At 56.9% G+C, this 12,290-nt stretch overlaps 1 protein-coding gene across 2 annotated transcripts in view; it reads right to left on the bottom strand.

Moving 5' to 3' along the window:
• Window positions 1–9,938, bottom strand: part of PLA2G6 (phospholipase A2 group VI) — a 49,129-nt gene extending 39,191 nt beyond the window's left edge. For both annotated transcript variants that reach the window (XM_045834802.1, XM_045834803.1), the window contains exons 1-2: window positions 9,875–9,938; window positions 496–748 (exon numbers count right to left, since the gene is read on the bottom strand). In XM_045834802.1, coding sequence (XP_045690758.1) covers window positions 496–704 — 209 coding nt within the window. In that variant the 5' untranslated portion in view covers window positions 705–748; window positions 9,875–9,938. The remainder of the gene's footprint in view (window positions 1–495; window positions 749–9,874) is intronic.
• Between the last annotated feature and the right edge of the window lie 2,352 nt (window positions 9,939–12,290).

Raw genomic sequence — 12,290 nt, 5'->3', positions numbered from 1 at the left:
CAAGCCGGATAAAACAAGGTGGAAGGCCGGGTTCGGCCCGCGGGCCTTGTGTTTGCCACCTGTGTTGTAGCCCATGCCAAACCCAGCGTGCCCCAAGAAGTGACAGCTGTCTACCCCTTACAGGCTCTCCTGAACACAACCGGGCCAGCCCCAACGAGGTGGTCATGCCTTCAAAGACCCAGGGCAACAGGTGACCCGTGGGCCTTACACGACTGACCCTCCTCAGCTCCCCCACTCTCGCTCCTTCTCTCCCCATGTGGGTCAAACGACTCCAGGGCAGGGGACAGCCCAGTCTTCTATCCCCACACCCCTGCTCCCGGGACCCTGGTGGGCCCGAAGGAGCGGAGTCTAGGAAGCCCCTCCCTCCACTGAAGAGCAGTCCCCTCTCCCACCTTTCTCCTGACCCCTGGGATGAAGACCCAGAGCCAGGGGACCGCTAGTGTTGACCTGGGAGGAGTCAAGGAAAGGCGTGTGTCGTAGCCGTCCATCACCCACCGGAATCCGCTCTGTGCGTTGCTGGGGTCGACCAGGACGCACTCCCAGGCGCGACGGGAAGCGTTCTGGAACAGAATCAGCTGCCCTTCCTCCCAAGCCCGGCCCCTGGAGCTGTAGTCGGCCAATGCCACCTCCTTCACCCGGAACGGGTTTGTGAACAAGGTGGTGACGCCGCTGAGGGTGCTGACCAGGCGGCCCAGGAACTGCATCTTCCACGGGGCTGGTGGGGGCGCCCGCCGCCTTCCGCCTCAGCCTGGAAGAAAACAGGGTCTCTGGTCAGCAGGGCTCGGTCTCCCACGCCCACCTCACCAAGGGCAGTGGTTCCCTGCCCGGGCACCCGGAGGGCTCCCCACCAGCGCGGTTCCCCGGTCTGGGCCTAGAGGGACCTGAAAAGGAGGGGATACGCAGAAACGGCATGAGGGGGAGGTGGGAATGCCTAGTGGGAACCACAGAGCTGCCAGGGGCACAGGGGGCCAGGCCGCCCCGCTCCCAGGCCCTGCTTCCCAGCAGAGACTCCGTTTCCTCATGTGCAACATGGGGCTCCGCTGGTCAAAGGAACGCACTGCAGGCGGCCCTGCCCCGTGCCCAAGGAGGGGCTCCCGCTACACATGTAAGGTGGAGAGGCAACTCTGGGTACTGGAAGACCTTGGCACGGGTCATTTCAGTTCCCCAGGCAAAACCGGTGTCCCTTCTCTGCTAGAAACTGCAAGGGGACCGGGGGCATCTCCCACTCCCCCAGGGCAGGAACTGCAAGCATGTGACTAAAATCACTAACGCCCACGGCACCGGTTTCCCAGGTTGCTCTGAGGGACCCGGAATCAAGCTCCTCGGAAAGGAACATGAACGAAGGGACTCAAACTCATAAACCTGGGTTTGGGTGGAAAGTCTACGCTTCCTATTTGCAGGGTCTCAGTTTCTGCTACGGGAGTTATCCCCGGGCTGGACGGGTGTTAGATGTCTTGTCACATCCCAGGACCCCAGGAAGCACTCTGCCTTCCTAGGTCAGTGTCGCCAAAGCCAAGTGACAATTAGCTAGAGGCCACCCTCTGCCTCTGTGCCAGAACATCACCCGCCAAAGGAGCGTGTCACACACTGAGGACCGGACACGGACATGTGGGTGCTCTGGGGAGCGTGGGCATCTGAGTGGACACTGGTCACACCCTGGCCCACGTGATGAGGAGAGGATCGACTTTAGGATGAAAGGAACAAGGGACTGCAAGTCAACAATCATAATTACATCAGACGCGTTTACTGAGCACTTACTAGGTAGTGGGCCCTGAGCTAATAAGCACATCACAGCATTGTCTCACTTAATTCTCCAAGACACGCGAGGATGACGCACTGAGCGCGCAGTACAGCTCTGGAGCAAAACTGCGCTCAAATCCCGGCCTTGCCACTCGCCAGCTGTGTGCCCTCGGGCAAGTTACTCAACCTCTCTGAGGCTCAGTTTCCTCATCTGTTACACAGGGACCATAACAGTGCCTAACAGAACCTAGCAGATGGTTAATGTTCAAGAAACATTAGCCCTCTTTGCTTGGCTCCCTCTTACAGCCCAGCAAACCGAGGCCTACAGAAGTGTGACGGCAGAGCTTGGAAAAGGCTCGAGGCACCGCGCCGTCCCTTGCTCGCCTGATCAGTAGTGCCAGCAGACCCAGGCCTCGGGTCATCTTCTTCCAAAGGAGAACAGCACTCAGCTCTTGTGTAGTAGGACGAAATGAGAACATTTGCGAGAATGCTTTGACTGGGTCAAGTTCCTTCTTCTGCATGGAGAACTGGAAGGACTGGGAGCTGGGGTGCCAGCACCCCACCCCACAGCCAGGGAAGGGGAAGGGGGCCCCAAGAGCAGGTGTGGGAGTTGGTCCCAGGAGAAGAGTTCCCAAAATGGAGGACGAGCATGCACATCCATGTGCACTCTGACGACAGGGGCGGCTGTAAACTGTCAAACATTGACCCCGGGGATGCGGTGTGGTCGTTAACACCTGCGATGGGGACAGTGATGACAACTCAGGAAAAGCATGTGGCATCCTGAGTGGGACAGGCTCGGTGGCATGGCATCCATGGCGTGCCCCGTGCTGCTCCGGGGCCACAAGCATGGCCCGAGGAGCCGCTGCCTGCCTCCCCACTTCCGCCCCGCCCTGTCAGCTCCCAACCACGCAACGCCGGAAAGCCACGCTGTTCCACACCCGCCCGCCTGTCCACGCTGACTTGTCTGCCCGGCATGTCCTTCCTCGCCTGTGGCCCCCGCCAGTCTGTGCAGTTCCCAACGCTGCTCACGCCAAACCCTCACAGAGCACCCCCGTCTGCGCTCCGGCCCTGTTCCAACTGCTCACACGTGTTACCCATTCCGCCCGCACCCGCCCTATGCCGCTGTTACCCTCGCTGGACACGTGAGAACATCCAGGGACAGAGAGGCAAAGCAACACGCCCGGTCACACAGTCAGCGGGTGGAAGAGGGGGGACTGGGGCCCAGGGGTCTGGCTCTGGAGTCGGAGCTTGTTAAAGGCGGGTCTGCGCCTCTGCACACTCACCCTGGCACCACACCTGGCCCACAGGACGCTTGTTAAAACATAGTTTACGTAATTAAACTGAGAAGTATGTACAGTACAAAAAAAAAGAGAGAGACAGACAGTGATAAAAAAACATACCAAAATACTAAAAGTAGATAAGAGTGTTGGGTTTATGGGCAATTTTTTAAAAAGATTTATTTATTTACTTTTAGAAGGGGGAAGGGAAGGAGAAAGAGAGGGAGAGAAACATCAGCGTTTGGCTGCCTCTCGCGTGCCCCGGGCCAGGGACCTGGCCCGCAACCCAGGCATGGGCCCTAGACTGGGAATCGAACCAGTGACCCTTTGATTCACAGGCCAGCACTTAGACCACTGAGCCACACCAGCCAGGGTGGCAATTTTTTGTCCTTTTCCCTGTTTCCCAAAGGTATAGAAAGTGTTGTATTTGTTTAAAGAAAGTAGCAGTGCAGGCTGAGCCCCTGGGGTCTGGGCCGGGGAGACGGCGGGGGGCACGGAGGCCTGGCCCGGAGAGGCAGCGCGGAGGGGCCCCAGAGGGCAGCGCGGCTGTGCCGGGGGAGGGGCCCACTGGAGGGGGGAGTCAGCGGCACGCAGGGCCAGGGAGCCCACTCGCGTGTTGGGTGGAGAGCCACCCCGGGGGTCCAGCGGGAGGGAGGGAAGACACCCGCCCCAGAGGAGGCACACCCTCCGGGGTCCGGGGCCGGCGCGGGGGTGCCTCCCACACACCAACAGCAGCCTGGCCGCTGCAAAGACACAGCTGGCTCTCTTCCCGCCTCCCCGGCCAGGCCAGAGGACGAAATGACACAATGCAGGGAAAGTGTCCAGGGTGCTCTGGGCACACAAACAGTGGCCATTGTTATCACGAGGTGGAGGAAAGGAAATGAGAACCACGGGGCCACATCCTGGAACAATCCTGACAGGCCAACCTGGAAAGCGGCAGGCAGGGAGCAGACAGCGCATGCGTGGTTTCCGTCCCTCTGCCCGCCCCCGACCTCTGACCTCGGAGCCCGGGGTTTTTTCCAGCACAGCTGCAGGGGAGGACACGGGCTGGGGAGCCAGCTGGCTGCTGTTTGAACCTGCGAGGTCCCTTCCAGCTGACTCCTTCCCTGCACGGCCCTGCCACTCTCACAGCTGCTTGCCCTTTCACCTCCCCATGGCGTCAAAACTTGCTTCCACTCACTGATAGCCGTTCCCTACCCTCACCTGGGCTTGTTCCCTGCACCTAAGTGACACCAGGGTCATCGGACAGGGACCACGTGCCGCTGGGCACCCGACACTGCCTCAAGCAGCCTCTCAAATGCCACAAGCAGTAAGACACGAACCCAAGAGCCTACGTGGTGCCGGTGACGGTGACAGATCTGACTCCGCACCAGGCCTTCTCCAGGCCGTCAGTTCCGTGTCCCCTTAAGCGTGGGTATTTTTGGCCGGTTCTCCTTGGCATTGCTCCCTGACCCCATCAGAGGCCCAGCTTGCTTGCCTGGTTCCTTCAGGGAGGAGCTACAGTGGCCGGGGGGTGGGAGGCGCCCCTGGGGGGCAGTGAGGCAGAAGGACGGGCCATGGTGTCCCCGTTTCAGAGATGAAGAAGCTGACGCCCAGAGAGGCCTTAAACGGTGGGTGCTCAGGGAGCAGTTTTAAAAGGACGTGTTGCGCCCTGGCTGGTGTGGCTCAGTGGATTGAGTGCCGGCCTGTGAACCGAAGGGGTCACCGGTTCGATTCCCAGTCAGGACACATGCCTGGGTTGCAGGCCAGGTCCCAGGTTGGGAGCACGTAAGAGGCAACCACACACTGATGTTTCTCTCCCTCTCTTCCCCTCTCTCTAAAAATAAAAATATTTTTTAAAAAACAAGGACATGTTAATGTCCACCCCTGCCCCCCCAAAACAACAACAAACGACTGGGACCAGAGGGCAACTGGAACGAACGATCTTGGGTGAATGCCCTGCCAAGTGCCTAGCTGGGCTCATGATAAAATGACTAGCCACAGGGGACTCAGGCCCAGTTCTTGTCTTAAAAAGCGTGGGAAGGCATGGGGACAGGAGCCCGCGTGACCCATCTGGGCCCAGGTGGCACAGAGGAGGGGCTGCAGGCACTGCTGCTGTGGACACGAAGGTCAGCATGAAACGTGGTCGCCATGGAGCCATCGCCCAGCATCCATGATGCCCGCCCCCCCGCAGAGTCCCCTTGTTCATGACAAGGAGACCAGTGCGGCAAGTGTAGCAGAGGATGGGGAGCTCGTGGGTTGGTTTGGGGGGCTGGGTAGGGAGAACTCAGCCCCCAGGTATCTGGTCCCTCCTCAGCCACGAATTCCCTGAAGGACTTGGACACATCTCAGGCGACAGAGGAAGTGCAAAGCTACCAGGTGTGGAAACGGCTCTCCCGGAGTGCAAGGGCCCACTTCCCGGCCTGTCCTTCGAGGCCCAGCTGCCCCCTGGGAGCACTCAGGGCACTAGATCCGCCCCTCCTGCTAGATCCGACACTCTCCCTCCCAGCTCACACCATCGCCCGTTCTGTACATGCGCACCACGAGGGCCGGGTCCACCCCACCCACCTTACAACCCCCCACGCAAATCAGACTCCCCGTCCAGTGGCTCCCCATCACCTTCCAGAGGAAGGATGTGAGCATCCCATCCCGGCAGCCCTCCGCCTGCACCGCCACTGCAGCCACACTGCAGCACCAACACCTCCGGGCGCGTGCCACGCTCGGGCCTCAGTGTCCCTTCCCGCCCTCTCTCCCTCTCCTCACCCCAGCTGTCTCCCCTGTCTCAGAGGATGCTCTCAATAAAGGACTGTTAGACCAATGCATGACCCCTTCTTGTCCTTCAAGACTCGGCTCACCTGCCACCTCCTTTAAGAACCACGCCCTGTGTCTCCCCTGCTCTCAGCCCCCCTTGTCTATGCTCCTCCCTCTGTCCAGTGCACACCCCCACTGCAGCCCTTGTCCTGGGTTTGGGCTGCCCGCCTGCCCCCTTTTATTTACCCAAGCACCTAGCTAGTAGCAGCAGCTATTTAACAAATGTTTGGTGAGTGAATGAGTGAGAACTAGTCAGTGAGCCCCCTGCACCCCCTCCCCCTCCTCTCCCATCCCTTGGAGGTGGTAACAGACCACACACCCTATTCCACACCCACTCTGAGCTGCGCCACCACAGCAGAAAGGCTCAGGGGGTGAGCCTTTCCATCCTGCGTCAGGGAAACCTTCATCAGGCTCCTGCTGGGCGCCCGGAGTGGCTTTGGTCTGGGAAGTTCAGCTTCCTCTGCCGCCAGCTGAGTTTACTCATACTCCAAGCGGGAAACTCTCGAAGCCCTCTGCTTCCTACTTGAAGGAGCCTGGCCAGAGGGGCAGGGCGGCTGCCCGGGCGCTGCGTGACAGGATCCACAGGCAGCCAGGCCGGGAGGCTGACCTCACAGGCCCGGCCACGTGGGGACTCTGGGCGCACACACAGAGCTGCTGGAGCTGGGGACCTGGCTTCAAGAGCCCTGGCTGCTTACGACAGGATGTCCTGTGATTGGAACAGCGGGCACAGGACAGCCACCCCTCCCGTGCCACCGGTGTCTCCCCCGGGCCGCTGCCCTGGCAGACGAGCCAAGAACACGGGGTCTGGTCAGGGCGCCGAGCTCAGCTGACCACAGCAGGCTTCCTTCCTGTACGTCTCAGCACACAGCACGTGAGCGCACCTGCGGCCCAGCATGCTTCACGGCTGGCAGGGTTTTCACGTCTGTTAGCCGACTCGGGGCTCACAGATGCCCATCAAAGAGGAAAAGTGCAATTGTGGGGAACACAGGAACCCGAGGCCCAGGGAGAGGAGATGGGAGGTGTCGCCTGACCAATGGACACATGCCTCCTTCCTCAGACTCCTGGAGAGCACTAGGCAGAGGGCCTGCACACAGTAGGTGTTCCATTAGTGCGTGACAAAAGCCTGGGTGAAGGGAGGGGGCGAGTCAAATGGCACTGCCACCCGGCACCTGAGCCTCTGGACCTCCAAGGCCGCCTCCAAAACAGATGTCCCTCCAAATGTTCACTCTGACCCCAGCTCGTCCCTAACTCTTTCCTAATCGAGTGACAAGTGGGAAGGAGCTCGCTCCCGTCACCTCACACCCCAAGGACACTGCTACGTTCACCCAGCACCCACTGAGCGCCACGCGCCTCACCAAGATCTTTAGGTGACTAACCTATTTAACCCTGAAAACACTCACAAAAGAAGGCACGTTACACCCAGGAAACGGGCACAGGAGATTGTGTAACCTGCCAGACCCGAGCCCCGTTAGCTGGAGCCCAGGACCCCAGCCGTGCCCCGCAGACGGCCGCCAGGAACAGAAAGCCTGGACAGGAAAGGGCTGCGCGAGGCTTGGTTTTCAGACTCTTCCCTCCGCAAGCTGAGGCCCTCACCTCACGGCTGCACTGCCATCCATACGAGGCAGAGCCAAATGCTCTTTCAAAGGCAGAAAAGGTGCCTCATGCATTCTGCCCAGCTGGACCTCGGCTGGAAGCAAAGTGCCCTCGACCACACCAACGTGTAGCTGGAGCTCCTGAGGACAGGGAACGGACATAGCTCCAAGGAACTCGGGGCTGGTGGCGTGCTACGGGTGGCCCATTGTATGGCTCACTGTACGAATATTTACTGCAGACCTGTTATATGGCAGGCATTGTTCCGACTGCCGAGAAGACACTAATGAACGAAACAGACAAAATCCCTGCCCTCCCAGGACTTCCATTTTAGAGAAGGTTATACATGATGAAGAGAAAGAGACAAAAAAAAATACCCGTAGGTTCAGATGCTGATTAGTAGACATTAATTTAACAGGTCACCCCGGCTGGACGCGGAGTACGTAAGCGTCAGATAAAAGCTTTGGCCTGAACAACGGAAAGAATACTGCGCTCTCTTAAAGACGGGAGAGTGAGGGGTGGGGGGAAACAGGTCTGGGATGAGGGTGGGGAAGGATAACAGAGTAAATATTGAAATGCCTAAGTGTTAAGTGGGCAACTAGCTCTGTGGGTCTGTGTTTCAGGGGAAAGGTCCGGGCGGGACTGGAGGTAAAAATCTGGGAGCCGTCAGGGGAGAGACGGTGCTTGGAGTTACCAGGCCGGATGAGAACACCAAAAGAATGAGGACGGACAACAAAGGAGAAGAGGCGTTTAAGGCATGAGCCTATTAAAGTGTTCTCCAGGGAGCCACCCTCCACAAAGCGAAGCTTGTAACACAAGGCATCTCTCCCTCCGAGCGGCAATGGGCACACGCACATGCGTGCACACACACACACATTTAAAGTCCTCCTTCCTCTGTGGCTGATGTCATTCTGCTGAGTGAGAAGGAAATCCCCTTCAGGGGCACGGACATCTCACAAGACAGTAAGCCATGGACGGAGAAAAGGGGGCCCGGGTGACAGCAGTGACCCTTACGCAGCCGGGCAGTCACACCGGCTCTGGTGTCGGGAAGGACTGTACTCAGGTCCCGGCTCCGACCCACCTCAACCGGTGCGACTGCAGGCTGCTCGCCTGCCCCCTCTCCCCCTTGTGCTAAATGGGAACAGACTGGCTCCACGAAAGGCAACATAGACCAGAGTGAACAGTCCGATACCACCTGTTAAACAGATGAGGACTGAGGGACGAACGGATGGATGGCAAGGACTACTTAGAAGAGCCCGACAGAGAGAATGATCAATCAGCGCTGCCCAACACTAAGTGAAAGACTAAACAAAGTACCTTCTACTTGTCTTTCCCCTTATTTTTTTTTTTTTTCATTTAATTCCTTTCCCTTTCTGTCTATGGCTATCCTGTTCACAAAGCTTTGCCTTCTGTATTACCTCCAAGTCTGAACCTCCCAGCAACCTTAGGATGGCAGGAGATACAATCCCCACCGTCACAGACGGAGAAACTGAGACTTCAGTGAAAAATGGCCACAGGACCCCAGTCAACAGTTTGAGACACAGGCACAGGGACACAAAGCACTGTGTTCAGCCCAAGGGTGGGGCATGTGTGTTGCCAAACCAAACCTGCCTAACATCCTGTTGGGTGGGTAAGAGCAGGTGAGGGAAAAATCCAGTTTAGGGGAAGTGAAGGTATCTGTTTGATAATCCATTAAAAAAAAAAAAAGCCCACAGATCCCTGAGCCCCGTGCCCTCCCTTTCCCACAGCCAGGGGCCTGCGTGTCCAGGTCACATGGTCACATGGGAGGGTCACACGCACCCGGTCACCCGCTTCCAGGTCATCTGCAGGAGCAGGAGGTGGGCAGGAGATGGGGGCGGGGGGCGAGCTGGGGGCTGGGGCACTCTGGGTGGGGTGAGGAGGCTGTGAGGAAGGAGGGGGTACAAGGTCAGGGTGGGGGGCAAGCACATGAAATCCGGAGGCGCAGGACCCACAATCGGCAGGGAGAAGCAGAGAATTCGAAATGGGGAAAGTAAAATGGAGACCAGGAGGGGCAATGAGGGGAAGTGGGGCTCAAATGGGAATACACACAGGCGGGAAACTCGGGAGCGCCCCGAAAGGCGCCGGAAAATAACAGGGGGTAATGAGAGGGGCCAGAGAGCTGGGGCCACGGAGAGGCACCGAGAGGTGGGGAAGGGAGGAGGGGCTGGCTCGGGGAGTTGGGGACGGCCGGAGGAGAGACACAGGGCAGACTGGGGTCCAACTGCGTTGAGGCTGGGGTCCCTGGGGGACGAGAGCGGTCGCGGGATGGGAGTGGGGGACGCCGGTGGACCAAAGGGAGGAACCTGGGGTCACACGGGTTACACATGGGTCAATGGAAGACATGCCTCGGAATCGGCGACCACGGGGAGGGTGCGAAGTGACACCATGAAGTCTGGGGCGCTGAGAAGATCTGAGAAGCGCCCCCCAGGCCCCGCCTCCCCTGCCCCGTCACTCACCTCGCCTTACTCAGCACTTCTACTTCCTTCCAGTTCGGCAAACAGGCCCTGGGTCACACAGCCCCCGCCCTCCGCCAATCAGCGAAGGCCGCGCCTCCCCAGCGGCTGCGGCCCCGCCCCCGCGGTGCGAGCGCTGCGCGCGGGGAAGGCGGGCACGGGGCGCCGCCATCTTTTGTAACTGCCCAATGGGAGGGGTTCCCATCTCCGAGGGAGGCTGGGCTGTGAGTTGCGGCCAATCCTCGCCGGTGGGGCGCGGCCCTGTTTGTGCTGGGCGGAAGAGTCTCGTGAGAGCCCGTTGGCAGACATGTTGGTGAGGGGCGCGAACCTTGCCCTGCTCCGCCCTGCGCATCCTGGAAAGGTCCGAGGCCTGAAGTCCGGACCTAGTGTTAGTGGCGGTTAATAAAAAGAAAACTAAAACCAACAGAGACATAGGGCACAACAGGGAGGAACCTGCCTTGATTTGCTGGGAACCCCCGCCCCCCAAAGCCATGGTTGCTAGATTTAACAAATAAAAATAGGGATGCCCAGTTAAATTTGAATTTCAGCTGAACAACCAAAAATTTTAAGTATAGTTAGGTTTAAAAAAACCCTCATTATCAGGCATTCCTACTCCAAGCCAGTAGTAGGAAGTACCTTAGCACTTTTGGGAGAAACTTGGGCAAAAGACTTGATCTCTGTGAGCTCAGCTGAGAAGTGAGCACAGTATTACCTTACAGGGTGGTTGTGACGCCGAGAGAGAGATTAGCCCCCAGGACTCTACGCTGGATTTCAATAAACGGCAGTTGTTATGATTGGTAACTATGTTGAGAATGAGGTATGCAGGAAAGAAAGAAGGGCGCTGGGTTTTAGTCACAGATCTGCTTCTGACAGAGGCGATCCGGACCCCTCTGCCACCCACCAAGCTTGATTGGACAACTTTTAATCCCCTAACGATCCCCGGATCGGAGGTCTAGATGAATTCTCCGAACTGCTCTTTGTCCACGTGGGAAACGGAGTTGCTGTTGTCACTCCTACAGGAAGAAGGGAGTTTGGTCCTCCGTCTGCCCAAGGATATTAGTGCCCAGACTGCGGGCAGCCAGTACAGCTGCAGCAAGGTTTAGTTAAGAATCTGGACAGGTGATACACTAACCATAGTAACTAATATCAGTACAGAGTTTTACCAGTTACAAAGTAACTAGACTTTACATCCATCATTGTTGGGTTGAATTACTCATGTTGGCATTTTCGCAGATGTTGATGTAAGAAACATTCAAACCTGTAGATAAATTTTATTTGAGTTTATTTGAGCCAAACTGAGGACATATTCCAGGAAGCAAGATCTCAAATGCTCCAGAGAATAACCCTTTTGCAGGTTTTTGTATGCATTTGAAATTAAGGAAGATTAAAGAAAGCAAGGTGGGGATTTGGATTACAGGATTCTTGAACAAGACCATGTGCTCTCTTGAGGATTAATACCCCCCCGTGAGGGTTAGTGCTTCTGGTATTTCAGAGGTGTGTTAACCTAGATGCACAAGAACAATGAACAAGGCTGGCTTAAAACCCTTTCACTAAAGAAGTTACAGGCCTGGGTGATGACTACCTGCCCAGTTACAAATTTGTGATCCTGTCACCCTGTGAGGTTACCTTCCGTAGAACCCCTTTTCTTCACCTTCACAGATGCAGAAACTGTTCCCTTAAACTAAATAAAATTTTGCTCGAGAGTTTCAGCTTGGCGTGGAGAGAATGGGATGAAGACTCACAATTCTCAGTGAAAATATCTTACCCTACGCATCCATCGCAAGTGGAATTAGGGCGATGGTTATCAGGGCGTTTGCAGGAGGCCAGGCATACCAGCGATCAGACTGGAGAAAATGCGTAGGTTTGACAGAATGAGTCCCATTCTTCAGCACACATCCACCTTTGTGTTCGCGATGAATCTGCAATGCAAGTTTATCAAGACAGACACACAACTGAATCTGAAATGCAAAACAGGCGGAGGGAGACCACATCGCTCTTCGGGCACACTCCAAGATGCATGGCAGAAATTAATCAAAGAGAATCTCAGGACCTAATTGAGTCGAGTGCCCCTCCCCTAGGTATATCTGGTGAAAGCTGTTAAATGAGTAGATAAAGCAAGAGATGAAGTATAGTGGTTATCAGGTAGCATGGAATAAATAAGCCACAGCAGGGAAGGGGCAAGTGAGCACAGGGGAATACATTCTGTAGCGCTTCTACTGGATTTTCCACCGCAGGAGTTCAAAGTCAACGAGCTTCTCTTGAGGGGCTATTCGAGTTCCTGCAGCTACACATGTCCTGGAGCAAGGTGTCTGCTTTCTAGGAACTCAGGGTCCAGAGGGTCAGCCTAAACCAAGTCCCCTCCTGTAACAGTGGGGAGGTGTAACCCACCCCACCATTCTCTTGACATTGTTTCTGTAAA

Source organism: Phyllostomus hastatus, unplaced genomic scaffold, assembly GCF_019186645.2.
Source record: "Phyllostomus hastatus isolate PE091 unplaced genomic scaffold, TTU_PhHast_1.1 phas_contig_198, whole genome shotgun sequence".
NCBI lineage: Eukaryota > Metazoa > Chordata > Mammalia > Chiroptera > Phyllostomidae > Phyllostomus > Phyllostomus hastatus.
The sequence above is the reverse complement of the archived record's forward strand: the minus strand, read 5'-3'. Positions and strand labels throughout refer to the sequence as shown.